This window comes from Physeter macrocephalus, chromosome 5 (assembly GCF_002837175.3).
Source record: "Physeter macrocephalus isolate SW-GA chromosome 5, ASM283717v5, whole genome shotgun sequence".
Lineage (NCBI taxonomy): Eukaryota > Metazoa > Chordata > Mammalia > Artiodactyla > Physeteridae > Physeter > Physeter macrocephalus.
Genome location: NC_041218.1, coordinates 100,207,808 through 100,233,542, shown reverse-complemented (window position 1 = coordinate 100,233,542; position 25,735 = coordinate 100,207,808). Strand labels below are relative to the sequence as shown.

The 25,735-nt window shown below is 57.7% G+C and overlaps 3 protein-coding genes and 2 non-coding genes across 15 annotated transcripts in view; 4 read left to right on the top strand and 1 right to left on the bottom strand.

Annotated features, from left to right (window-relative positions):
* RAMP3 (receptor activity modifying protein 3) overlaps nucleotides 1-3,774 on the bottom strand; it is a 56,453-nt gene extending 52,679 nt beyond the window's left edge. For all 6 annotated transcript variants that reach the window (XR_008617500.1, XR_008617501.1, XM_028490241.2 and 3 more), the window contains exon 1: nucleotides 3,732-3,774. The gene's annotated coding sequence lies outside the window, so the exon portion shown is untranslated. The remainder of the gene's footprint in view (nucleotides 1-3,731) is intronic.
* A 149-nt stretch (nucleotides 3,775-3,923) lies between these two features.
* Nucleotides 3,924-13,636, top strand: TBRG4 (transforming growth factor beta regulator 4). 6 transcript variants are annotated; one of them, XM_028490236.2, is made up of 13 exons: nucleotides 3,924-3,998; nucleotides 4,662-4,721; nucleotides 5,375-5,433; nucleotides 5,946-6,410; nucleotides 8,299-8,622; nucleotides 9,217-9,388; nucleotides 9,667-9,824; nucleotides 10,438-10,548; nucleotides 11,311-11,455; nucleotides 11,783-12,061; nucleotides 12,231-12,342; nucleotides 12,456-12,570; nucleotides 13,217-13,636. In XM_028490236.2, exons 4-13 carry the CDS (start codon nucleotides 5,997-5,999, stop codon nucleotides 13,316-13,318), a joined length of 1,932 nt encoding a protein of 643 aa, XP_028346037.1. In that variant the 5' UTR covers nucleotides 3,924-3,998; nucleotides 4,662-4,721; nucleotides 5,375-5,433; nucleotides 5,946-5,996; the 3' UTR covers nucleotides 13,319-13,636. The 6 variants fall into 6 exon arrangements, with proteins under 6 accessions (XP_028346037.1, XP_028346041.1, XP_028346039.1 ...); XM_028490240.2 differs by having other exon boundaries at nucleotides 11,816-12,061; nucleotides 13,217-13,631; XM_028490237.2 differs by lacking the exon at nucleotides 3,924-3,998 and adding an exon at nucleotides 4,202-4,305.
* LOC112061961 (small nucleolar RNA SNORA5) lies at nucleotides 8,914-9,050 on the top strand. The gene has a single exon (XR_002890464.1). It is a non-coding gene; the product is annotated as a small nucleolar RNA SNORA5 (small nucleolar RNA).
* Nucleotides 9,438-9,572, top strand: LOC112061962 (small nucleolar RNA SNORA5). Its single transcript, XR_002890465.1, has one exon. It is a non-coding gene; the product is annotated as a small nucleolar RNA SNORA5 (small nucleolar RNA).
* A 6,142-nt stretch (nucleotides 13,637-19,778) lies between the features above and the next one.
* NACAD (NAC alpha domain containing) overlaps nucleotides 19,779-25,735 on the top strand; it is an 18,318-nt gene continuing 12,361 nt past the window's right edge. The window contains exons 1-2 of the mRNA XM_055085114.1: nucleotides 19,779-20,159; nucleotides 22,267-24,861. Coding sequence (XP_054941089.1) covers nucleotides 20,093-20,159; nucleotides 22,267-24,861 — 2,662 coding nt within the window. The 5' untranslated portion in view covers nucleotides 19,779-20,092. The remainder of the gene's footprint in view (nucleotides 20,160-22,266; nucleotides 24,862-25,735) is intronic.

Here is a 25,735-nt window from a genome sequence, read left to right as displayed (position 1 = left end):
AGGCTCTGAGGTATCCCGGCTCTCCTTTCCACCCTCCCTCTGGGAAGGAGACAAACTCATCTCCTACAGCTCCGATGTCCTGCCAGGTGGACCCCATGGCTTGTTCCTCATCGAGGACCTTGCTGTCCAAGGAGGGCATTTAGGTCAGATCCCTGCCCCAGGCCATTCCATCCCTCAAAGTCACCAATAAGGCAGTTCTGGGGTCAGGAGGAAGGTGGAGGGTGCTAGCAAGCAGAATCAGGAAGGAAATAAGGGGACATCCCTGGTGGCACAGTGGTTAAGACTCCGCACACCCAATGCAGGGGGCCCGGGTTCCATCCCTGGTCAGGGAACTAGATCCCTCCTGCCGCAACTAAAGGATCCTGTATGCCGCAACTAACAAAAAAGATCCCTCACGCGACAATGAAGATCCCACCATGTGCTGCAACTAAGACCCGATGCAGCCAAATAAATAAACCCACAGAACTGAGTAACTACCTTTCTCCAACACCTCTCCCCACCAAAAAAAGGCCAGAAGTTTCTCTCCAGAGAGGGTAGTGGAGGGCATCTGGAAGGAATTGCCTCAACCCTCTGGGAGAGCGGGCTTACCTTGCTAAAATCTGAGTGACTGTGGCAGTTCTAAATGCAGCCTCAAATCCTTGGGCACTCCTCCCCTTGAGACTGAGGTCAGAGACGCCCTCTTGAGTTTAGATGGGGCCGTGGCCACTTCCACCATGGAGAACGCAGACCCTGTGTGCTTCTCGAGGCTGGTCATGAAAGGCAACAGGGTCTCCCTTGTTTGCTGGAGCACCCACGGTTGAACCCCTGAGCTAAGCAAGAGAGGCTGGCACACGCGGGCTCTTGGTAGACTGTCTCTAGCTTTGAGTGGTTCCAGTGGAGGCCCCAGTCACTGTACAGCAGAGACAAGCCATCCTCAAAACATCCACGAGCATAATAAAGCAAACGGCATCGTCTGTTCCGTAGCAACAGTAATGATGATGAGGGAAACATACGCACGCTCAAACCTGAGACCACACCCCCCGCCCCACCCAGCTGTCCTCTTCAGCCAGGCTCCCAGAATGTTGCCAGCTCTGGAAATGCCTCTGCAAAGTCTCAACAGCCCAAGAGGAAAGACCTAAGAAGATGACAGCAGTAGCTACCCAAGAAAATGGCCTGATGGCGAGGTTCACTGCCAATATGCTCTACTCATGTGCTAGAGTTCCTTCTTTTTAGCCCACCATTCTTTCTTTTTCTTTTTAGTATCACAGCTTTATTGAGGTATAATTCACCTAACATAAAATTCGCTCTTTAATGTGTACTCAGCGGCTCATCATACGTTCAGTTAATCGTGCAACTATCTAATTCCAGAACATTTTCGCCACCCCAAAAAGAAATCCCATACCCATTAGTCACTCCCCATTACACCACCACCCCCATCTCCCCAGCCCCTGAAAACAATTCACCTACTTTCAAGTCTACAGACTTGCCTCTTCAGGACACTGCATATAAATGAAATCATGTAATATGTGGTCTCACTGGACTGGCTCCTGTCAACTGAAAAAAATGCACAACCTAAAAGTTGAGAATTGTTTTATTTGGTGGACTTTCTGAGGATTTCAAACCGGGGAGGCAGCCTCTCAGATTGCTCTGAGTGACTGCTCCAAAGAGGTACTGAAGAGGAACCAGGATATATAGTTTTGTAACAAAAATCAGATGGTCAGAACAACAAAAGATTACTGTTAATTAAAGAAAACCGGGCATTCTCAAGTTAATTAATTTAGCGCTTTTTATGTATGAGAAGATGCTAGTCTGGGCTCATTGAAATCATTCCTTTGATATGCACCTCAGCTATCTGGGGCCAGTATCCTGTTCTTTCCCATCCTGAGTCCCCTCAGGGCTCACCATCAAGGTGCAGCTGTAGTGGCTTGATGGCTGCAACATCCTTTGTTCATTGATTTAGATTTAGATTCCATACTTTAGAAATTTAAAAAAAAAAAAGGAAAAGAATGGAGGAGAGGAGAAGGAAACAGGAAGAAAAAGGAAGAAGGAAGGGAAGGAGGGCGGGCGAAAAAACACCTCATACAATTTTTGGACTCCACGTAAACTCAAAAAGCTTGAAAGCTAGAGGCTCACGGAGTAACCAAGGCTTCAAAATCATGAAATGATTTCTAAAACACCCAGCCACACTATCAATCAAGCAGGAGGATATAATAAAAACATTTCAGGCCTGCAAGGCCTTTACTGACCTCCTTTGCATCATTTCTCACAGAGGTACTGAAGGATGTGCTCCACCCAAACAAGGGCATAAACCAAGAAATAAGATAAAGGACAGAAAATAAGACAGCTAGCATCAATAGAAGCAAAAGGAATACTGAGGACATGGTAAAGGGAGATCCCAGGATGACACTCGCGCTGAGAGCATAGCGGTGATAATCCACATAGGAGGTCAGAAGGCTCAGGAAGAGATTTCTTCAGTAAGATTAAACTGGTGACCTAGCTGAAGTGTCTGAACATCTTGAGAGATTTATACAACTGGTGAAGGATTGAGGTAGAAATTGTGACAAATACATGGAATATTTTTTTCCATTTTAAAAAATTTTTGGCCAAGCCATGCAGCACGTGGGATCTTAGTTCCCCGACCAGGGAACGAACCGACGCCCCCTGCGTTGGAAGCACAAGAGTCTTAACCACTAAACCGCCAAGGAGGGCTTCCCTGCTGGCGCAGGGGTTGAGAATCCTCCTGCCAATGCAGGGGACACGGGCTCGAGCCCTGGTACGGGAAGATCCCACACGCCGCGGAGCAAGTAAGCCCGTGTGCCACAACTACTGAGCCTGCGCTCTAGACCCCATGAGCCATAACTACTGAGCCCACGAGCCACAACTACTGAGCCCATGCACCTGGAGCCCGTGCTCCGCAACGAGAAGCCACCGCAATGAGAAGCCCACACACCGCAACAGAGTAGCCCCCGCTCTCCGCAACTAGAGAAAGCCCGCGTGCAGCAACACAGCCAAAGATAAATAAATTTATTTTTAGAAACTAAAATAAAAATAAACCGCCAGGCAGGTCCCTGGAATCTTAAGCCAAAAAACAAAGCAATTTTTTTTTTTTTTTTTTTTGTTGCGGTACGCCGGCCTCTCACTGTTGCGGCCTCTCCCGTTGCGGAGCACAGGCTCCGGACGCGCAGGCCCAGCGGCCATGACTCACGGGCCTAGTTGCTCTGCGGCATGTGGGATCCTCCCGGACCGGGGCACGAACCCGTGTCCCCTGCATCGGCAGGCGGACTCTCAACCACTGCGCCACCAGGGAAGCCCAAAAAAACAAAGCAATTCTTAATTCCATGGAAATAAAAAGTCGTGCAGGAAGAAAGATAAATCAAGTCCACATACACAACTCAGATACATCTTGCTTGGCTTACCCCGTAGATTCTTTTACAAGTAAACATCAATATTTAAAAGTCAAGAGACTGCACATAAAATTCCAGAATCCTAAAAAAAAAAAAAAAATTCCAGAATCCTAGATTCTTTTTTGGAAAAACTGCGAGATCTAGGCAATTTGTGCCTACATTTCCGCACACCTGTGCTGAGAGGCCTTCCCAGCGTGTCACAGGCCAGCCCTGGGCAGTCTACAGCCGGGGCTTCTCTAGAGGCTGTGAGAAGCCCGCGGGTGAGGCGCGGGGCTGGGAGGTGGAGGGAAGCACGCACTGACGACAAAGCGTCGCCTCCTATACTCCGAATGAAGGCTGGGTACTGACCAGAGGGCCCCCAGGCCTCCCAGCCTCCGTTTCTGGACACTTTATTCTTCCCCACCGCCCCGCCCATTTTTCCGAAATTGCTCAATACCTGTCTCTCACTTCATCTAGTCCGCGCCCTGAGCGAACACACCCACAACCGGAAAAAGGAACCGGGAGTGATTTCCGGCTGGGCGGCGGGCGGCGAGCCTCGCTTCCGGCGGCGCGCCGAGTGACGTAAAAGAGCGCGCCGCGCAGCGTGGGCCGAGGACCGTGCGGGGGCGTATGGAGGTCAGCCGGGGCGCTTGAGGTAGCGGGGGCGGCGTAGGTCTCGGGGCCGGGGGGAAGAGGGTCCTGAGGAGCCTAGGTCCTGAAGGCATGGGGGCGTGGCCGGGAGAGGAGACCAGGAGGGCGCACGGGACGCAGGGGGTAGGGGTGGGGGCGGGCCCGGTTCAGAGCCGCGCCTGCTCGTGCGCACGCGCCCCTTTTCCGAGGTCCGGCGTGGCGGCCTGCGAGCCCCGCACTGGTCCTCCGCGCTGTCGCTGGCTGGCCTTCGTGCAGGTCGTTCTCTTTCTGCGTCTGAGGGACGAACTTCTGGGTTGGTGTTTCCACAAATCCCAGCTGGGCTTCTGAATTTGTTTTCCTCGCTAGCTCGTAGGACGGTCTTTAGTCGGGAACGTTTTCAGTGCTTCCCCGCTGTTGGGGCTCTGTGGATGGTGGATGTTACCCTGGGGTCTGTGTTCCTCCTGAGTCTCTTGCTTTATGTACAGTTAATCTAAGCTTTCTACAGCTGCAACAGTGAACTCACGTAAAAATAAAATGTCCCAGACCAACCCAGTTCTGGGAAATCGAAGGTCAAACACGTTCTCTGCTTTGGCAGGAGGGAGGCCCAGGTTATAACGCCTTTTATCGTGCCCCGGCGGTGTGCCTTACCCAGGTCATTTATTCACGCAGGTGAGCAGGACAGAGTTGTTAAAAGCAGCAGCATCGGGATATGTAACATTCTTGGAGGAGGTAACGTTTTTTGTCTGGGTGCGGGAAGATGGGGGGGGTTGATTTTCCGAGCCCTATGAAGGGGGGTTAAAAAAAACGAGGCAGCAGGCCTTGCCCTGCCCTGCCAAGGTGTAATGAAAGTGCAAGGCGTGTTTAGAATGAGGGTGTGTTCCAGGGAGGAAAAAGAGGTAAAACTGGGAAGATAGTTCTGGGCCATGTTGTGAAGTGCTTTTTATGATTGGTTCAGGAGGTTTGCTCTTAGAAAGCGTGTGTGTGTGTGTGTTTAGTAGGTCGGTAAGTAATAGTGTAGGTTGGTTTGGGGAGGCTCACTCACACGTCTATAAGGATTAAAATAACATCCACAGGAGCTGTGGGATGTATATATGGATGATATGTCCAGGGTTTTCCATGAGTGGTCTAATTTAAAATATTCTGTCTCATTGTCCCCCTAAGTCAATAATTTTTAATCCTGCATACTTTTAAAAATTAAAAAAAAGGGGGGGTGGGGCAATGCTGTTCAAGCCCTGTGTGCAGAGACTCCCACTCAAGAGGTCTTGGGTCGGGCCTGGGATTCTGAGGTGTTGAACCATTCCCTAGGTGATTCTACAGCCAGGACTGGAAACCCTCCAGCCCAAGCTGTGATGCTCTTAAGTCTTGTTATTTGGTTACATTAGGTACTGATACAGAAGCCCTCGGAGATTTTTGCTTCAGAAAGCACTGCTGCATGCACATGGTCAGTCAGGAAGGAGAGGTTTGGGCTGGTTTATGGGGAGTGTGGCTGTGACTTTCTCTTTTTCCTTTTAATACATTTATTTATTTATTTATTTTTGGCTGCGTTGGGTCTTCGTTGCTGCGCGCGGGCTTTCTCTAGTTGCGGCGAGCAGGGGCCTCCTGTTCATTGTGGTGCATGGGCTTCTCACCGCGGTGGCTTCTCTTGTTGCGGAACACAGGCTCTAGGCGCACGGGCTTCAGTAGTTGTGGCACGTGGGCTCAGTAGTTGTGGCGCGTGGGCTCTAGAGCGCAGGCTCAGTAGTTGTGGCGCACGGGCTTAATTGCTCCGTGGCATGTGGGATCTTCTCGGACCAGGGATCGAACCGTGTCCCCTGCACTGGCAGGCGGATTCTTAACCACTGTACCACCAGGGAAGTCTCTGTGACTCCCTTTCATTTGTCGGGTTCTCCTGTTGTGTTTGGGAGTCGGGAACTGCCTCTGCACCACTCCCTTCTCTGTCCTTTTTCTCTTCAGGGCTTTGGGGTCACTTGCTAGGAGGCTTCTCTCCCCACCCCCCGGGCCGCCATGGCTGCTCGGCTGGTGAAGCGCTGCACGTGCCTCCTGAGGGAGGCCCGCCGTCTGGCCCCTGCCGTGTCCCCGGTTGGCCAGCTGAGACTCGCCCGGGGAGCCCAGAAGCCTCTGACTTCCTCGGCTGCCTCGTCCAGCTCCCGCCTCCCAGGTCCTTTGTCAGAGCTTGTGGAGAAGGAACAGGTGTTTACTCCCTACCCTGAGCGCCAGGAGGTGGATCAGCTCATCGAGAAGGCCACCAGGCCAGAGGAGCTCCTGGAGCTTCTGGATGGCGGTCACTGTCTGCACCAGAACCACGCCGCCCTCACGCTCATCCAGCTCTCTCGCCTGCTGTCTGAGAAGCCGAAAGACAAAGCCTTGCTCATACAGGATGCCCGCTTTCGACAGCTTCTCCATCTTGTCGACAGCCAGGTGGGTTCGAGAGCCCTTCCTGCAGGTTCAACAAGCAGAAAACAGCAGAGGCCCCGGAGTCCAAAGCATCCAGTCACTTTCCGGGTATAGACAGGAGCTCTGCTGTGTGTTCAGGCCCTCCATGTGCAGTGGTATTTTTTCATTTTATAGATTCCAAAGTACTTTAATGCGTTTCTTCTCTTTTTTTTAAATTAATTTTTATTAGAATATAGTTGCTTTACACCGTAGTTTCTGCTGTAGGTCTGCTTTCCCTTTTGTTAATCCTCACAGCGGGTCTGTTAGGTGAATGTTGCTGTCCTCATCTTACAACAAGCAACGCAAGCACAGTAAATAGAAGCACAAGGATCGAGCCCGGTTCTTCTCAGCACCCTGGGGGCTTCCCCCTCGCCCTGCAGTCTTGGCTTGCATAGCCCCCTCTCAATGTCTGGCTGTTGGGGGATACACTCTTGAAGCTGGAGGAGATGAGGGGTGACTAGTGGAGGATCTCAGAAACTTGAGCTGCCCATGGGCGTTATCCGATCAGATCCTTAAAGGTGGAGCGTGGAGAGAAGGGACCTGTGTGCGGCAGGGGTTGGGGGCAGGACTCTACCCAGATTGTGTTCCGTGTGAGGAAGCACTCCCTTCATGCAGACTCTTCCCATGGCTCCGTGGGGTCTGCTGGAGCCAGAGGGCCTGGGGCGCAGCAAAGAGGTACACACCCTCCCCCTGGCTGCTCCAGAAGGGCGAGGCCCTGTGTCCGCTTGTCAGGGATGATAAGGAGGAGACTCGCAGCTCAAGGAAGGGGTCACATTAAATGAATTTTTTCAAACTGTAGTTTATGAAAGTGTAGTAGAAGTGGCTAAGTGTTTTTAATGAAGTAGAGTAATGTAGAAAACAATTCACATGTAGTAAGGGAAGTGTTTCGTGGAACTTTTTGTCTTAGTCAAGTGTATATGTGTGGGTCACTACAGATTTATTTCTTACTGAGAATAAAACTCAAAAATTAAGTAGATTCCTTCTTTTTCTAAGACTATAATTCTAGTTGTTATTCACTGAACATTTTACACACAAATTAAAGTAAGCTTTAGAGACAAGACTGAACATTTGGAACAAAATTACAAAATTGTAATTAGAAAATTACATTGTAACAAATTACATTGTAACAAAATTACAAGCTAGTAATGAACCAGGAACAAAGTATTTAGAAATGTAAGCAGTGAACAAGATTTCTTTTAAAGAGCCCTCCTACTTCAGGGAAATCTGCAGAAAAAGCAGGAGCCACTGGGGGCTCATGTGATACTGAGATCAAATTCATACCTTTTTTTGTTTGTTTTGCTGCACCACGCAGCTTGTGGGATCTTAGTTCCCCAAACCAGGGACTGAACCTGGCCTCTGCGGTGGAAGCGCAGAGTTCTAACCACTGGACCGCCAGGGAGGTCCCTCATACTTTTCTCCTTCTGCCCGGCCTTTCACACAACAGCTTTTTTGTTTGCCCCTCACGTCGTGTGTGTGTGTGATTTCAGCTCCCCGTCTCAGCAGTGCAGCCCCATTTCACAGATGAGGGCTCAGGAGCCTTGCAGAGTGGCGGAGTTAAGAGCCTTAGCGCAGCAGACAACAGAGCCCTGCTCAGCTACCGAATACTGCCTTCCCTGGGGGTGGGACCAGAGGGCACTGTGAGTGGCCCCCGTATCCCTCTGCGGCCTGGAGACATGCCCTGCAGGGGGCGCTGTGGGGGGCCTGCTGGCCCAGACAGGCTGTGAGGGAGGAGCACCCTGGTGCGCCCGTTTAAATGACAGGTGGGGAGCTGCTTCTAGGGAGGCAGCCACCAGCTCAGAGCCTTGGTCCACTCTGTAACAGCACAGGGTCAGCAGGGTCCCAGGTGTGCCCTTGCGTGTGTCCCCCCACCCAGATAACTGCAGTCTGGCATGGGACCCTCGTGAAGCTGCTCCGGAGCCTCTATGCACTGGGGCTTCCCACCACCTCCAAGGAGCTGCGATCCGTGGAGCAGGAGGTCCGCTGGCGCATGCGCAGGCTGAAGTACAAGCACCTGGCCTTCCTGGCCGAGTCCAGCGCCACCTACATGCAGGAGCGGGACTCCCAGGAGCTGCTGGCTGAGCTGCTTGTGCACCTGGAGCGGCGCTGGGCAGAAATCGATGACAGCCGCATGGTGGTGGCCATGATGATGAAGACGGGGCACCTCTCCGAGTCTCTGATGACCCGCCTGGAGGACAAGGTACTGGGATCTAGAGCCCTGGCAGCTTCTGTCCGGAGTCTGGACCATGGCACCGGAGGGACTGGCACTTCACACAGCTGGAGGCAGCTCTCCGCACCCAACTGGCTCCTCCAGGGATCCAGGGGGCTGCAGAGCCTGGACCCCACTCCAAAATTGCGTCTTGCACATAACCTGGAGGTGGCCTGGCCGGCAACTCCTGAAGTGTGTCCTGGGCCACCCCAGTGGCTCAGCCTCCGGCTGGTGCTTCCTAGAGATACCACGCCTGCCCACCCCCTGCGCCACCCCCAGCCCTGCAGTCAAGTCAAATTCAGCCCCTGTTCCCGTGGTAGCGGGGGCTGGCCCAGATGACTGCCACAGCAAGCTCCGCAGCTCATGGGCCCCTGGTCCCCTGCCCTGGGACCTGGGGATAAGTTTGGCTGCGGACACGGTGCCCCGGTGTGGGGGCTCCCTGGCGTGGGGGTGGGGGCAGGCCCTGCACAGATGGGGCCTGTGTTTAGTAAGCTCAGGCCCAGTTACTGTCTCGCAGGGCCTGCACTGCATGGGACCCCTGGCCCTCGGGCCACCGAGCTGACCCCTGCCGGCTGTGGTTGACAGTGCCTGGAGCTGGTGGAGCATTTTGGCCCTGAGGAGCTGCGGAAGGTGCTGGTGACATTGGCAGCTCAGAACCGGCGGTCGGTGCCCTTGCTGCGGGCCATCTCGTACCACCTGGTCCAGAAGCCCTTCCCCCTGACGAAAGGCATCCTCCTGGACCTGGCGTACGCCTACGGTGAGCCCTGTGCGCGGAGAGCAGGGTGGGGCGGGGGCTGAGTTCCGGCCGCAGCCTTGTCAGAGTCGGTGCCTGCCTCGCCCGTGGCGGGCGCTGGCCTAAAAGGCTGCCACAGAAACACTGTGACTCACGGGCCCTGATCCTCTCTGCTGGGCCTCAGGGATAAATTTGGTTCCAGACACCAAGCTGTTACTCCTTGAGACCAGGGTGGGTGGCGGGTGGGCCTGAGGGTGGCCTGCCTATCCTCACCAGTTGAATCTCGGGCTCTGTCCCCAAAGGCAAACTCGGCTTCCACCAGACGCAGGTGTTCCAGCGCTTGGCTGCAGACCTGTTGCCCCACGCTCCTAGCCTGACGTCCAGCGAGGTGGCCCGCTGCACCAAGTCCTTTGCCTTCCTTAAGTGGCTCAATCTGCCCCTGTTTGAGGCCTTTGCCCAGGTGAGCTGGGGTGCAGACCTGAGGCCTGGCTTTGAGGGCCTCCTGTGCCTGACCCTCTGCTTAAGCCGGCTCCCTGGTCGTTTCATTAGGGAGGCCCCTCCGGCCTGGAAATACCTCCTGGTGGCAAACACGGAGTCCTTATTCTGGCTTATTTGGAGAGAAATGATACGATTTAGTAGTGAAAGAAAATGTAGTTGAAAACGGTTTCTTCCATCCTTTCACCAAAGTTTGTAGGAGTTTTTGTCTGTCTTTGGGTAGCTGTGTGGGGAGCAGTGTAGACAGCGAGGCTGAGGATCCACTCAGAACTCTCCCTAAACTTCCAGCTGCCTCAGAATGGAGTTGTGAAGAAAGAGGATGTTTGCATTTAGGTGTATGTGCAACAGGTTGAAACTCTGTTTGTAGGCTGAGGAGTATTTCTAAAGCTGTCGTCAGGGGCCTTTTGTGTGTGTGATTGCCTCTGGGAGGATAGGGCCTGGCCCTCTGCCCACTCCCCTGTGTAAATTACCCCTTGGGGCTGGGAGCTCGTGGGCTCTGGGGGAGGGCCAGGTCTGCATGGGGCACTGGCCACCGGGCCCCTCTCATCCGGCCTTTCTGTCCTACCTGACTGGCCCAGCACGTCCTGGACAGAGCCCAGAGCATCACTGTGCCACAGCTGTGCAACATGCTCCTGGCTTTCGCCCGTGTGAACTTCCGCCCAGAACGGGAGGATCCGTTCTTCAGCCTGGTACAGTCTTCACGCCCCCAGCTCCTTCACTCTCCCTGCCTCGGATGCTCAGCCCTCCTCGGAGCAGCTCGGGACTGAGTGGGAGGGAGGGAAGAGACCGGATTTGTGCTGAGGGGCCCCAGGTGTAGGCAGTGAGGAAGAAGGCCCGGCATGGGGGCGTGGAGGGGGCTGGCTAGAGCCAGGCGTCCCGGGGATCGTCCGGGGACGAAACGCCAAACCCAGCGTGGCAGCCGAGGGTCAGGAGGGCATCCGACGGCTCACGTGCACTAGGGCTGGGGGACCCTTGCTCTTGCTTCCTAGCGCTCCCTGAATGCCCTGTTGGGGCTCAGAGACCTCAATCCACCTGCAGGGGTGAGAGCGTCCTGTGAGTGGACTGGGTATGACCCTAGGGCCCCGCGGTGGGCACTGCCCCAGCCGGCCAGCTGCTTCCCCTTTCATAATCCCTGACTCCTCTCAGGGCCAGAAATACCTCCCCTGTGCAGGCGACGTGGTTTTGTGCCATAGGTCCCTGCCAGTGGGAGGGGCAGCGGGGGGAACCCAGCTGCTGTCCAGATTGGGCCTAAGGGATGAGGAGGGTTTCTGGTACCTTCCACCAGGGGTGCCCCAAGCCTGACCAAGAGCACCTTGGCCAGCGTTGCTCCCCATCCCCGCCTTGGCCCCAGCGTGGCCAGGTCATAACGCAGTTCCAGCTGCTGCCCGCCCAGGGATGCCTGCGGCCACGGAGCAAACCGGCTTTCCCCACCCCACCCCGTCCCTGCCCAGGTGCATGAGAAGCTGGGGTCAGCGCTGGCGGGCCTGGAGCCAGCCCTGCAGGTGGACGTGGTGTGGGCCCTGTGTGTGCTGCAGCAGGTGCTGGAGGCTGAGCTGCAGGCTGTGCTCCACCCTGAGTTTCACACCCGGTTTCTAGGTGAGCGAGCGGTGGCGGGTATCCCTCCCTCTCCTGAGTGATGGCAAGCCCACTGTGCGTCCCCCTCCCCGCCCGGCCCCCGCCCCATCCCAAGTGCCGCCCCAGCCTTGAGCCAGGAGGGAGCCTGGGAGCCTTGGCCCGCTCGCCATCGGGGAGGCCGGGCAGGCCCGGGCTCTGCTCCGCCTCCGCCCGCTCCTAGTGGGTGACCGGCAGCCCTCTTCCCGCTGCTGGCCCAGAGTCCAGGCTGAGACTTGGGTGAGGGGTGCCTCTGGCTCTGCCACCTGGCCCCCGTGACCCTCCACCCTCTTCCTCCTGGCCCTCCGCCAGCCCCTCCCCTCTCACCCCATCCTCTCCCGTTAGGTGGCGAGTCCCCAAAGGATCAAAGCACCTTCCAGAAGCTGCTCCACATCAATGCCACTGCCCAGCTGGAGCACCCCGAGTACACGGGCCCCCTTTTGCCAGCCTCAGCCTTGGTCCCGAGGCCCGAGGCCCTTGACAGGAAGGTGACCCCCTTGCAGAAGGAGCTGCAGGAGACGCTGAAGGGGCTGCTGGGGAGTGCCGACAAGGGCAGCTTCGTGGTGGCCACGCAGTATGGCTGGGTTCTGGGTGAGGGCCCTTCCCCTTCCCCTCCCAGCAGTCCCATCTGGGGACTGTTGTAAACCTGCCCCCTCCGCTCTCCGGGGTCTCTGTTCATCCATCGTAGGGGCGGGGCTGTCAGCCCAGTTGGACGCCAAGGGACAGTCCCCAACACCTTTTCGTTCCGTGCTCTCCCTAGATGCTGAGGTGCTGCTGGACACCGACAGCCAGCTCCTGCCCCTGAGGGCCTTTGTGGCCCCTCATCTCGCCCTGCCCTCTGGCAGCCAGCCACTGCCCCCGGGGGCCAAGAGGTGAGCGACCACACAACCCTTGGGGGCCACGTGCACTTGGCTCTTCAGCATTCCCTCTTCTCTCCAGGGGCCTAGGAGAGCTGTCAGCACCCACAGCGCCTTTCTCCCTGCAGGCTGGCCTTCCTGCGCTGGGAGTTCCCCAACTTCAACAGCCGAAGCAAAGACTTGCTGGGGCGCTTCGTGCTGGCCCGGCGCCACCTGCTGGCCGCTGGCTTCCTGCTGGTCGATGTGAGTATCCGTTGGGTGGGCGGTGACTGCACAGGGAGAAGCCCCCGGCCCAGTCGGGTGATGGGAGGAGCCAGTGCTCACCGGACCCCAGCTCTTGAGGTCAGCTGTGTTGGGATTCCCCCTTGATGTGAGAGAAGGGAAGCTTGAAAGGGTGTTGTATCTTTCCCAACGTCATATAGCTTTGAAGTACCTGACGCCCTAGGCACTGTTCCCACCTCCACAGCCGGGGCCTCTTAGACGGGGTCAGACCAACCAGGTGCCCAGGTCCGAGTGCCGACGTGCGCCTCACCCAGGGGTCTGCTGTGCCCCGGCCCTGGGGCCTGGCTCCAGCTTTTCACGCAGAGACTTCTGCCACGGGAGCAGGCTGTCCTGTGAGGGGCCAGAGATCCACATGAGTGACTCTCCTGTTGAGTTTTTCGTTTTGCTTGTGGTACAACTTTTAAAATCTAGAGGCTGCTCTTGGTCCCGTGTAGTCGTGGGCCTCTGCAGCTCTGAGCAGTGACCAAGTCAGGGTCTCTTCCCCACCCATGCTGCGGCAGCTCCGTGGGCTTCTTCCTTCGGGATTTGGAGGCCAGGGGTGCGGTGTGCAGGGCAGCAGGCGGGACAAGGGTCCCCGCCTGCCCTGACTTCTCTCCTGCCTCCCCAGGTCCCATACTATGAGTGGCTGGAACTCAAGTCTGAATGGCAGAAGAGCGCCTACGTCAAGGACAAGATGCGCAAAGCAGTGGCGGAGGAGCTGGCCAAGTAACCTGTCCCGTAGCAAGGACTGTGTGACCAGGGGGCCGGACTCCCCTGGAGGCCTAGCCACGAGCGCTGGATGGGCCGGAGGCGGCACGCTCGAGGACAAACCTCAGTGCAGGACTTTGGCCGGAAGTGGGCTGGTGGCCAGCACCTCTGAGTGGCAGGTGGTTCTCTCATGGGTAATAAATCTTTAACCAGCTGCCTGTCTGTACCAGCTTCTCTGCCACCCACAGAGGACCCTTCCCGCGTACCTTCGTGCACAGCTGGCCCGTTGCTCAGCGCTGGCAGTCAGCCCCAGCACAGGCCGAGCCCTGCGGTGCCGAACCTCGGCGCACGAGGGCCTTCCCGGGGGAGGCCGGTGGGGTGTTCCGTGCATGGCTTGGGGTTCTAACCGTGGCGTGGCTGCTGATGACAGTCGTCCTGGGAGGTCCCCTCCCGTCCGACGGTCTTGGGCGAGTGGGGGCCCCTGACGGCCTGCGCTGCCACGCGGCACGAGGCCCGGCACTCGGGAGGCTCTGGCTCTGAGGAGAAGACGGCGTGCGCTTGACTGACACCGGGGCCGGAAGAGACCCCTTGCTGTTCTTCTTACACCCGGACCAGAGTGCCGTGGTGTCGTGCTGCCATCGTGGGAGCCGTCTACCTGCGTCGCCCGGGCCCCTCCACCACACCAGCAGCAGCGCCCCCAGATGCTGGAAAGAAATAGGCATTCTCCGGATTCCCTGGCGGCCTAGTGCTTAGGACTCCACGCTTCCACAGCCGGGGGCCAGGGTTCAGTCCCTCGCTGGGTAACTGAGATCCCACAAGCCACGCAGCATGGCCAAAAAAACCCAGAAATGGGCTTTCTTCAGTCCCTCACAGGAGACTTTGCTGGGGACAGGGCAGTGTCACGTGCCTCCAGCAGTACAGAGTGGAGAGAGGCTGGTGTGAGTGGAGCTGAGCAGAGGAGAAGGGCCATCTCGCCTCTGTGGGCCCCCATCCCAGCTGTTCCCCGCGCCCTCCAAAGCGGTCCCTCAGAAAGTGAGTCACACAGGCATTGGGGTAGAGGGGGAACCATAGGGCACCAGCTCACAGGACGTGGGTCCTTGTCATTTGCACAGGCTGGCAAGTGTTCTTCATCCGGAGAGAAGGGCAGCCCGGATGGCTTTCTGAAGCTGCTGACTCCAAGCCCAGGCAAGATGAGGGAGCAGGGAGGGCACTCCAAAGTGAAGGGCCAGTGTGGACAGGCGTGCGGGTGCTGAGCCAGTGTGGGGCGGGGGGGTCGCCTCTGGGAGCTCCCACTGAGGAAAGAGCTCGTCCTAGTCACCAGGATCTCTGGCTTCTATCTGAGATACTTTAACAGGTTCTCTGCAGTTGTAAGAAACTACACAGTGGTCCCTTGTGCCCCTACCAGTTTCCCCAAAGGTGACATCTTGTAGAACTCTGGCACGTGTCGCACCAGGACACTGAGGGGAATAAAGGTCCACATGCAGGACACGTGCATCACCACCAGGACGCCTCACGTTGTCTTTTATGCTCATACCTCCACCTTGTTCTCAGCTAAGCGGCAACTGCCAACCTGTCCTCCATTTCTATTTTGTCACTTGGAGAACGTTCTATAGAGGAATCCTACAGTATATAACCTTCAGATTTGGGGTTTCTTCACGGGCACCTTTCTGTGGCGTTTCATCCAGTAGGTCCTTCCTTGTTACTGCTGTTAGACTGATTCAGCCCTGTGTGTGGGGGTTTGTGTAAACCTCAGCTTTCATTTCTCTGGGATAAGCGCCTGGGAATACAGCTGCTGGGTCGTATGGGATTTATGTGTTGTTTAAGAAACTGCCACAGTGTCTGCTGGGGGCGCTGTGCCATGTTACAGTCCCTCCAGCAGTGTGAGGAGCAGGGAAGTCCTCCACATCCCCGCCAGCCTTTGGTGTTCGGGGTTCCTGCAGCAATCCTGGTGGTCTGGAGTGACACCTTTCCACTTGGCATTTGCCGAATGGCTAGGGATGCTGAACACTTACCTAATTTCTTTACTCTAGTCATCTTGGCGGGTATGAAGTGCTATCCCATTGTGGTTTCGATTTTCACTTCCATGATGACTAATGATATCTTTTCATGCGCTTATGGCCTATTTACATATAATTTTTGGAGAAATACCTATTCAGATCCTTTGTCCAGTTTTTAATTAGGTCGTCTTATTGGGTTGTAAGAGTTCTTTATACGTTCTAGAAACAAGTCCCTTATCAGATAAATGACTCGCAAATACCTTCTCCCATTCTGTGGGCTATATTTTCACTTTCTTGATGGTGGCCTTTGAAACACAAAAGTTCTAAATTTTGGTGAAATAGAGTCTCTCTCCCACAAGTGGGGGCTAAACAGAAGGGAGCCCCACCTCTTGGCCACACTTGCCTGGGGTTCAGCTCCAGCAGCGGGTATCTGGGGGCAGGATAAGAAGTGCCAAAGCCCTTCATCCCCCAGGGTAGGGGCAGGGGGTGGGAGGCCCTGTGTTCTTGGCTGCACCACTCTGCACAAGGTGGATTCTCAAATACTCTAGACTCTGCTTTCTTCGTAAATTTGCGTAGATTTATTTTATTTATTTATTTATTTATTTAGGCTGTGCCACATGGCATGCGGGATCTTAGTTCCCCAGCCAGGGGAAACCCACTCCCCCTGCAGTGGAAGCACAGAGTCTTAACCACTGGACCGCCAGTGAATTCCCAGCATAGATCTTGAATAGCTATTTCTTCACCTATTTGCCCTTCAGACCCTTTCCAGGAGCTTTAAATGTTTGCCTGGTTTACAGTTTTCACCAGTTTTCACTGGGGAGCTGGTCAGTGGAGCTCCTCATGCTTTCATTCTGAAGTCCATCTGCTTTTTACTTATTTTTCTTGCCTTATTGCAGGGGTTAGAACTTCCAGCACTGTTTGAAAAAAGGGCGGGTGAGGGGAGCTTCTGTTGAGAACAGGCATCCCTGCCTTGTTCCCAATCTTAGAAAGCATTCAGTCTTTCACCACCAAGGGTGATGTTAGCTGTAAGGCTTTTGTATTTGATTTTTATCAAGTTTATTTTAACTTGCTGAGAAGTTTTTTTTTTTAATCTGAATGGCTGATGGTCTATGGTCAAATGCTTTTTCTGTATCAATTGATATATAATTTTCCTTCTTTAGTCTGTTGGTGTAGCGGGTTACGTTGATCTTCAAGTGTTGAACCACCCTTGCATAGCTGGAATAAATTCGACTTGGTCATGATGTATAATTCTTTTTATACATTGTTGGATTTGATTTGCTTATATTTTAGATTTTTTTGTGCCTATGCTCATGGGAGATATTGGTCTGTAGTTTTTGTTTATTTGTTTTGGGTACTATCTTTGCGTGGTCTGGGTATCAGGGTATTTCTTGTCCTCTAAAATGAGTTAGGAAGTGTTTCCTCCTATTTTGTGGAAGAGATTGTCTAAAATTGATGTTAATTCTACTTTAAGTACTGGTAGAACTCCAGTGAAACTATCTGGGCCTGAAGACTTCTTTGGGGAAGCTTTTTTTTAAGTTACAAATTCAATTTCTTTCATGGTTTTAGGACTATTCACATTATCAATTTCATCTTGTTTGAATTTTTGGTAGATTTCAATTTTCAAGTAATTGTCCGTTTCTTCAAAGTTGCTGAATTTATGAGCATTAAGTTGTTTGTAGCATTCCCTTAGTATCCTTGAAATGCCCTCAGACTCTGTAGCCCTGTTATTAGTCAGCATTCTCCAGAGAAACAGGGCTAGCAGAATGTATGAGAGAGAAAAATGTAAGTGGAGATTTATTACAGGAATTGGCTCTGCAGTTATGACGGCCGAGAAGTCCCATGATTTGCATTTCTCAAGCTGGAGAACCAGGAAAACCATAGTCATTGGTATAAATTCAGTCCAAGTGCAAAAGCCTGAGAATGGGGAGGGGTGTGGGGTGGCGTGTCACTGGTATCAGCCCTGGAGTCCAATGTCCAAGGGTAGGAGAAGGACGTCCCAGCGCAAGAAGAGACTGAATCCACCATTCCTTCATCTTTTTGTTTCTCTCTGACCCCACCCCAGCGGACTGGCTGATGCCCACCCACATTGGTGAGGGTGGATCTCTACTCAGTCTACTGGATTAGACGGTAATCTCCAGAGATGCCCTCACATACACACCCAGAAATAGCATTTAATGGGCTAACTGGGCATCCCTAAGCCCAGTCAGGCTAACACATAAAATTAACCATCATAGCCCCATTGCATACTGGTCACTTGTGTCTTCTCTATTTTTGTCCATCTTGCAATTTTATCAATTTTCCAAAGAACTATTCTTTTTTGTTTCATTGATTTCCTCTGTTGTTTTCCTGTTTTCACTTTCATTGATTTCTGCTCTTGACTTTATTTCCTTCTTTCTGCTTGTTTTAGTTTATTTTGCCCTTCTTTTCCTAGTTTCCTGAGGTAGGAACTTAGATGATTGATTTGAGACCTTTCCCCTTTTCTGATGTGCACTGTTACCTGCAGACCACATAATCTGATATTTTGTATTTTTATCTTCATTCAGTTCAGTTCTGTGTTTCTTAAAAATTTTCTTCTAGATGTGATTTTCCTGGTTGTTGGGTTCTTCCCTGATTTCCCCAGTATGATGGGTGATTTTTTTTTTAATTGTATCCCAGACAGGCTATAATGTTCAAATTTTTAATTTTAGCAGGCAGTCATCCTGTTTGGGTTCAAGATGCAGGTCCTGGGCTGCTTTCACGGCCTGTGGTTCTAAGGACAGTATAACATTCAGGGCCTTTCTTGCACTGCGTTGGTCTCATGCCGCCGGGCCCTGCTGGTGCTCTCGAATGGGTGGGAGGCACTTCCTAGGCTGGACCATCCTGTGCCTTGGGTCGGGGAGGGGGTGTTTTCCTGGGGGAGGAAGCCCAGCTTGCTGGGCTGAAAGCCTGCCGTGGTGGGGTTTCCCTTGCCAGTGCCCCCATCCGCCAGAGCCTCTGGCTGCGGCGGGGTGGGGGGCAGGAGCCTGAGTGAGGTGGGGCACGGTGTGGGGAGGAATGTGCTTCCCTTGACCCCGTATCAGGAGACTTCCCTTGATCTTCGTACCAGTTCTGCCACACTCCCTACAATTGTGACAGACTCCCATCCACGTGAGGATGAATACCTGGTCCTCCTCCTGCTAGCAGCTGTGTGTGGGGAGGAGGGGTGGGTTAGGAAATGCCGGGCTTGGGTCCCCTTCTGTTGGGTGGGCTGCTCTGCTGTTCCTCCAGTCCTGGGGTCCCTCACCAGCTCACCTTCCTCTTTTCATCTCTGAGAGTTCAGTTTTGGTGGGATCTAATTTCCTGCATTTTTCTTGGGTTAGTCAGGAGGAGCAGGGAGACAAGCTCATGCCATAGGCGTTGGCAGAGAAGTGAGACTTATGAAGGACTCAGCTGAGGCGATGAGAAAGGGGCCTTAGGAGGAGGCAACTTTCCCCCCCCACCCCCGGCTGTGCCGCGGCTTGTGGGATCTTAGTTCCCCTACCAGGGATTGAACCCGGGACCCAGCAGTGAAAGCGCCGAGTCCTAACCACTGGACCGCCAGGGAATTCCCTGAAGGAGCAACTTAGAAACTCTTGGATGCTTCCAAGACCCAAGAGGGTGAAGATGGGTGTGGAGGAAAGGGAGGAAGAGGAGTCCCCCACCAGTGGGATAGACGGACAGATTTCCAGCGACAGAGAGGGATGCAAGATGCAGGGCTTAGATTGGGACATGATGTGTCTGGTGCCTGGTGCACCGGGGAGATGCCCAGCAGGCAGCCCCTGGCTCCGTGGGCTCTGGGGTAGAGCCAGCAGAAGATTGAGGATGGAGGAGACTCCCTCCGCAACAATGGCCGCTCTGACTGCCTGCCCCCGCCCCCGTCTGTCTCTGGGGTGGTGACAATGTTCATCTGTCTCCCGGAGCCTGGCACAGGGCGGATGCTCCGCGAATCTGAGTGCAGGCGGGCCTGCGTGGAAGCAAGGGCGCATCTCCGGAAAGCTCGGGGAGGGTTTGCGTCCTCGGGGGTGTGGCAGGGGCGGTTGCTGAAAATGGAGGAAGGTGTGTTTCTCCATCTTCCTTCCATTGCCCGAGAGCTGAAGGGTGGGACAGCGCTGAGCTGCGGGGAGCCCCGGGGACCAGTCAGCCCGGAGCTCCGCTGGGGCTACCTTCCCTGCTGCGCTCCCGCCAGCCGGCTCTGGTTGCCATGGAGCCGGGAGGCGGTTGCCACGGAGACCGACGTGCGAGGACCAGCCAATCAGTGAGGAGCTGCGGCGCCAGCTCTCCTCTTGGATGGAGGCGTCGGGTTAGGCTGGGGACCCCTGCCCGGGTAGCTGGGGGCCGGGAGTTCGAGCAGGAGTACTAGGCCGACGCCTCCCCCAAAGCGCCCGGCCCCCCAGAACCTCCAACAGCGCCCCCCGGCCCCGCCCCCCGAATACTGGCGACCCTCTGCCTCTTCCCGACCCGGCTAAGGGCTGACGCCTCCGACTGGCCCTGAACCCCTCTCCCGTTAGGGGGGGTGGAGGGGTGATGCTGCGGGAAAGGCGGGGCCGCGGACCGCGGGTGGAGAGTGCAGCCGGGGTGGGGTATGGGGAGGGAAGGCGGCTGTCCCACCCCCTCCGCTCCCGGCGCACCGCAGTGCCTGGCGCGCCCGCGCACGCTCACTCGGGGCGGTGGGCGGGCGGGGCGGCGCTGACGTCATCCACTGACCCCCTTCACCCCCCGGCCGAGGGGCGGTGGCCGCGCAGGCTCCGCGGGACGGACTCACGGACAGACAGGGGACGGAGGGACGGGCGTACGGCCAGGCCATGCCGGGGGAAGCTGCCCGCGCCGAGCTGCTGCTGCCGGAGGCGGGCGGAACAGGACCCCGCACAGGTGAGGCCGCGGGGCTCTCCCGCCTGCGTGCGTCTCCGCCAACCCCTCCCGTCGTCCCCGTCCCCTCTCCACCCCTCTCTCTCCGTCCCTGTCCCCGTACCATCTCCGTCCCCGTTTCCTCTCCGCGCCGCCCTCTCTCCGTCCGTCTCCCTTCTCCATCCCCGCTCCGTCCCCTTCCTTGGTCCCCTGCCCCTCCGGGCACCGGAGTCCTAGCCCAGCCCTGGCCCCCACTCAGGACTGCAGGGGAGGGCGCGGTGGAGCCGGGATGTCCTCCCGGAGCCAGAAGCGACTCGAAGGCCTTCGAGGGTCCAGGGCTCCGTGCGCTCCCCGCCAGGGTCCCCTGCCGCGCCCCATTGTCTGAGGGGAGCAAGGGGCCTCGCGGCCCCTGAAGCTCTGGACTGGAGGCTGCGGGTTGTCAACTGCACCCCGGCCACTGGGGATGAGCGGGGCACCCGCCCCTCCAGATGCTTGAGAGCCGCCTCAGGGCTGGCGACTGGTCCTGGCTCAGGAGGGAGGAACAGGGCTGGAGCTGGAGCCTGGGGAAGCTGGAGGTGCCGGCTGAGGTCTGGAATGTGGGAGGCCCTGGGGGAGCATGGCCCGGGGAGCAGTGGCCCTGGAGTGCAGGCCGGACTCCTTGGAGAGACTCAGTCAGCAAGTGTGGGAGGGAATCTGCCTGGGCCTGGGAAAACCAGCCAGGGATGGCCACCGGGCAGGAGGTCAGCCACGTGAGGCTCCGGGAGGGCCAAGGGCACCTGACTGTGGGTGAGAAGTTCCCTGGGGATGATACCAGGGCTGGGTCCAGGGGCCTGGCCTCCCTCTGGGTCCGGTGAAGTGCGGTGGGGCTGGCTCTGCTTGGACTGTTTGGCGACCTTGAATGAGGCACAAAAGCCTTTGACCTTTGGCTTCCCTTCTGTGCCCCCTTGGGGGCACAGTGCGGTGCGGTGCACAGGGGTGCCACCCCAGGCTCAGTGCCAAGAGCCCGGTCTCCAGCACCCAGCCCTGCCTGCCACACCCACCTCCAGGGGTTAGGTATTCATCACACTCCAGTGGACCCAAAGGACCCCCTTCTCAGGACACCCTGGCCACGCCAGCACCCCAGCAGTGTGGCCCAAGGGCCCGGGTTCTGCCACTGCTGCAGCCGACGGGCAGCCTGGGGAGGGGGCTGCCCCTGCGTAAGCTCCCCTCTAATCCTGGCAGACACTCCCTTTTGCAGACTGAAAGCTGAGGCACAGGAGATGTACTTGTGGGAGCTCTTGGGTGAGCGTGGTAGAACAGGAACCCTCCGGAGAATGTGGCCGGGGCCGGGGCAGCCCCTGCCCACTGCCGTGGGCCGCCCCACAGATGTCCCTGGCGGAGTGAGCCAGGCCTGCCAGCCCTGCGGGGTGGCTGCCACCGTGGAGACTCGGCTGGACGCTCTCTCAGGCCCCCACAGCTGCACACAGGGCAGGGCAGGGCCGCCTCTGCTTCCGCGGAGGGCCAACACCGCTGCCAGCACGGCCTCTGGCTGAGCTGGGACGTCCTGCCTGAGGACCACACGCCGTGGCCCCTGCTTCCCCTCCTGCACGTGCCAGCTCTGGGAACAGAAGTGGGGTGGAGCCCGGGGAGACCCCGACAGCTTGGCCTCGGGTGCAGGCGGCGAGGAAAGGGGAGAGATGAGGCAGAGAAGCAAGAGCCCCACTTCACAGCAGGCGTGAGATCTGGAATGTTCCAGAGCTGAGTGGAGCGCAGGCCTCCTACTCCCTGGGGGCCCACTGACCTGGGGGCTCATGAGCAGGCCTCTCCTGGCAAGCCCGGCCGAGGCAGCGCAGATTACGGGCAAGGAGTCAGCAGGCTAGTGTCCGAGGCGACGGGAGCCGGTCTCATCTTTACCGAGCATCTCGGAGAAGAGCCAGACCTCAAGCTGCTCACCGTGGTCAGAACTCTTGGAAATCCTCCCCCAGGCACAGCAATCGCCTTTCCCTCTCGCGACCTCTCTTTTCAGCGGACACCCGGCCCCGTGGGCCCCCAGGCCTGTGCTCAACTCCCGTCTGAGGGAGGGACGGCTGCAGCCCGGGAGCTGCTTCTCAGGGAAGATGCCTGCCCTTCTCACGCCCTTCTCTCTCCACAGATCTGTCCTGCGATGCGGCTGCGGCTGCCACGCCGAGGGGGGACCAGCTGGAGCACTGTGTCCTGACCCCTGAGCCCGGTGCCCTGGCTCTCACGTTCCTGCCCAGCAAGCCGGGTGCCCGGCCCCCGCCTGACGGAGCCAGCTGGGATGCAGGGCCGGGACGCGCCCCCTCGGCCTGGGCAGTCCAGGCAGAGGACGGCCCCAGCCCAGGGCCCCCCGAGGTTCGGCCTGCCGAAGGTCCTCTCCCAGCCTCCCTGGAGCCCCGGATCGTGATGGGCGAGGAGACGTGCCGGGCATCCCCACTGCCCAGGGCAACCCTGCCAGAGCTCAGGGACTGGGAGGGTGGGCGGGCCAGCCCGAACCCGCCCCCGGAGTTGTGTTCTCAGGGTGACCCTCCGGTGCCTTTCCCTGCCCCAGACTCCGATTCCTACTTTACCCCTCCCTCCACCCCGACCGAGGCAGCCTCCACCCTGCTCCCTGGCCCAGGGCCCCACAGCGCTGCCCAGGCTGCCCAGGCTGAGCTGGGGAACTCGCCGCCAGCCTCGCCCTCCGGCTCCTACGTCACGGCGGACGGGGACAGCTGGGCCTCGTCCGCATCCTGCTCCGTGAGCCTGCAGGCCGCGGCTGAAGGGCTGGACGCGCCCTCAGGCTGGGGCTTCTCCCCAGCTGGGTCTGTGGCCGATGAGAGGGAGCTGCCCCCCGCCGGGACCACGGACACCTCGTCCGCAGAGTCCAGCCTCTCGGCGGACAGCAGCTGCTCCTGGGGCCAGGAGGGCCGCTTCTTCGAGCTGGACTTCCTGGCCAGTGACCCGATGATTCCTGCTTCCCTGCTGCCCTTCCAGGGCAGCCTGATCTTCCAGGTGGAGGCTGTAGAGGTGACAGCGCTGCCCCCCGAGGAAGAGGAGGAGGCGCAGGAAGAGGAGGACGAGGAGGAGGAGGACGAACGGGAGGCGCCCATGCCCGGAGGGGACCCGGCCGGGGGCGGCGAGGACGACAGCACGTTCGCCTCCTCCCTGCAGTCGCTGTCCGACCTGTCCATCACGGGGGGCGTGGACGAGGCCTTCGCCTTCCGAGATGACACCTCGGCCGCCTCCTCGGACCCCGACTCGGCCTCCTACGCGGGGGGTGACGATGACAGACTGTACAGCGGGGAGCTCCACGCACAGCCCACCGCCCTGCTCCAGGACAGCCCTGGTGAGGCCGCCTCCTGGGGCCCAGAGCCCACTCTTGGGGTGTCCAAGGGAGAGGTTGGCCGGGCTGCCGAGAGCCAGGAACCCATCTCCGATATAACCGGGGTGGGCCCTGCTCCAGGCCAGGTGTCCGCTGCTGCTATGGCCCCTCACGTCCCACAGAAAGGCCCAGGCCTCACTGGGGTGACCCCTCAGGCCTGGGCAGCAGAGGCAGGCTCCACCATGGGACCAGCACCTGTTGCCTCAATCACACCTCAGTCCCTGCAGGAGGGAGACAGCGCTGCCTTAGGCTTAGAGCCCCAGACTTCGAAGGGAGAGGTGGGCCTCGACTCTCTGCAGAACCTGAAGGAAGAAACAGGCCAGGGGTTTGCCGCTGCAGGCAGCCCTGAGCCCCAGCCAGGAGAAGTGGAACCGGCAGCATCCCTGCCCCTGCAGGATGCAGGCCTCTCCACTGGCCAGGGATCTGAGCCCCAGCCGGAAGAAGTGGACCAGACGGCATCTTTGCCCCTGCAGGATGCAGGCCTCCCCACTGGCCAGGGATCTGAACCCCAGCCGAAAGAAGTGGACCAGACGGCATCCTTGCCCCTGCAGGATGCAGGCCTCCCCACTGGCCAGGGATCTGAACCCCAGCCGAAAGAAGTGGACCAGACGGCATCCTTGCCCTTGCAGGATGCAGGCCTCCCCACTGGCCTGGGATCTGAGCCGCAGGCGGAAGAAGTGGACCAGACGGCATACTTGCCCCTGCAGGATGCAGGCCTCCCCACTGGCCTGGGATCTGAGCCCCAGGACAGCCCTGAGCCCCAGCCAGAAGAAGTGGACCTGACGGCATCCTTGCCCCTGCAGGATGCAGGCCTCCCCACTGGCCTGGGATCTGAGCCCCAGGCCAGCCCTGAGCCCCAGCCAGAAGAAGTGAACTTGACGGCATCCTTGCCCCTGCAGGATGCAGGCCTCCCTTCTGGCCAGGGATCTGCCCCCCAAGCAGGCCCTGAGCCCCAGGAAGAAGAACTAGACCTGATGGCTACCTTGCCCCTGCAGGATGCAGGCCTCCCTTCTGGCCAGGGATCTTCCCCCCAGGCAGGCCCTGAGCCCCAGGAAGAAGAACTAGACCTGATGGCTACCTTGCCCCTGCAGGATGCAGGCCTCCCGTCTGGCCAGGGATCTGAGCCCCAGGCCAGCCCGGAGCCCCAGCCAGAAGTGGACCTAACGGCATCCTTGCCCCTGCAGGATGCAGACCTCCCCTCTGGCCAGAGATCTGAGCCCCAGCCGGAAGAAGTGGACCTGACAGCATTCTTGCCCCTGCAGGATACAGGCCTCCCCTCTGGCCAGGGATCTGTCCCCGAGGCCGGCCCTGAGCCCCAGCCGGAAGAAGTGGACCTGACGGCATCCTTGCCCCTGCAGGATGCAGGCCTCCCCACTGGCCAGGGATCTGAGCCCCAGCCGGAAGAAGTGGACCAGACGGCATCCTTGCCCCTGCAGGATGCAGGCCTCCCCACTGGCCTGGGATCTGAGCCCCAGGACAGCCCTGAGCCCCAGCCAGAAGAAGTGGACCTGACGGCATCCTTGCCCCTGCAGGATGCAGGCCTCTCTTTGGTCCAGGGATCTGCCTCCGAGGCCAGCCCTGAGCCCCAGCCGGAAAAAATGGACCTGACAGCAACCCTGCCCCTGCAGGATGCAGGCCTCCCCTCTGGCCAAGGATCTGCCTCTGAGACCAGCCCTGAGCCCCAGGAGGAAGAAGTGGACCTGATGGCATCCTTGCCCCTGCAGGATGCAGGCCTCTCTTTGGTCCAGGGATCTTCTTCCGAGGCCAGCCCTGAGCCCCAGTCCGAAGAAGTGGACCCAACGGCATCCCCACCCCTGCAAGATGCAGGCCTCTCTTTGGTCCAGGGATCTGCCTCCGAGGCCAGCCCTGAGCCCCAGCCAGGAGAAGTGGACCTGACGGCATCCTTGCCCCTGCAGGATGCAGGCCTTCCCTCAGTCCAGGGATCTGCCTCCGAGACCAGCCCTGAGCCCCAACCAGGAGAAGTGAACCTGATGGCGTCCTTGCCCCTGCAGGATGCAGGCCTTCCCTCAGTCCAGGGATCTGCCTCTGAGACCAGCCCGGAGCACCAGCCGGAAGAAGTGGACCTGATGACATCCTTGCCCCTGCAGGATGCAGGCCTCTCTTTGGTCCAGGGATCTGCCTCCGAGGCCAGCCCTGAGCCCCAACCAGGAGAAGTGAACCTGATGGCGTCCTTGCCCCTGCAGGATGCAGGCCTTCCCTCAGTCCAGGGATCTGCCTC

Coding starts and splice junctions, on each gene's coding strand:
- TBRG4 (XM_028490238.2), top strand. CDS start 5,997: ATGGCTGCTCGGCTGGTGAAGCGCTGCACGTGCCTCCTGAGGGAGGCC. Junction 9,389..9,666: donor GGACCTGGCGTACGCCTACG/GTGAGCCCTGTG, acceptor CTGTCCCCAAAG/GCAAACTCGGCTTCCACCAG. Junction 12,343..12,455: donor CTGCCCCCGGGGGCCAAGAG/GTGAGCGACCAC, acceptor TTCTCCCTGCAG/GCTGGCCTTCCTGCGCTGGG.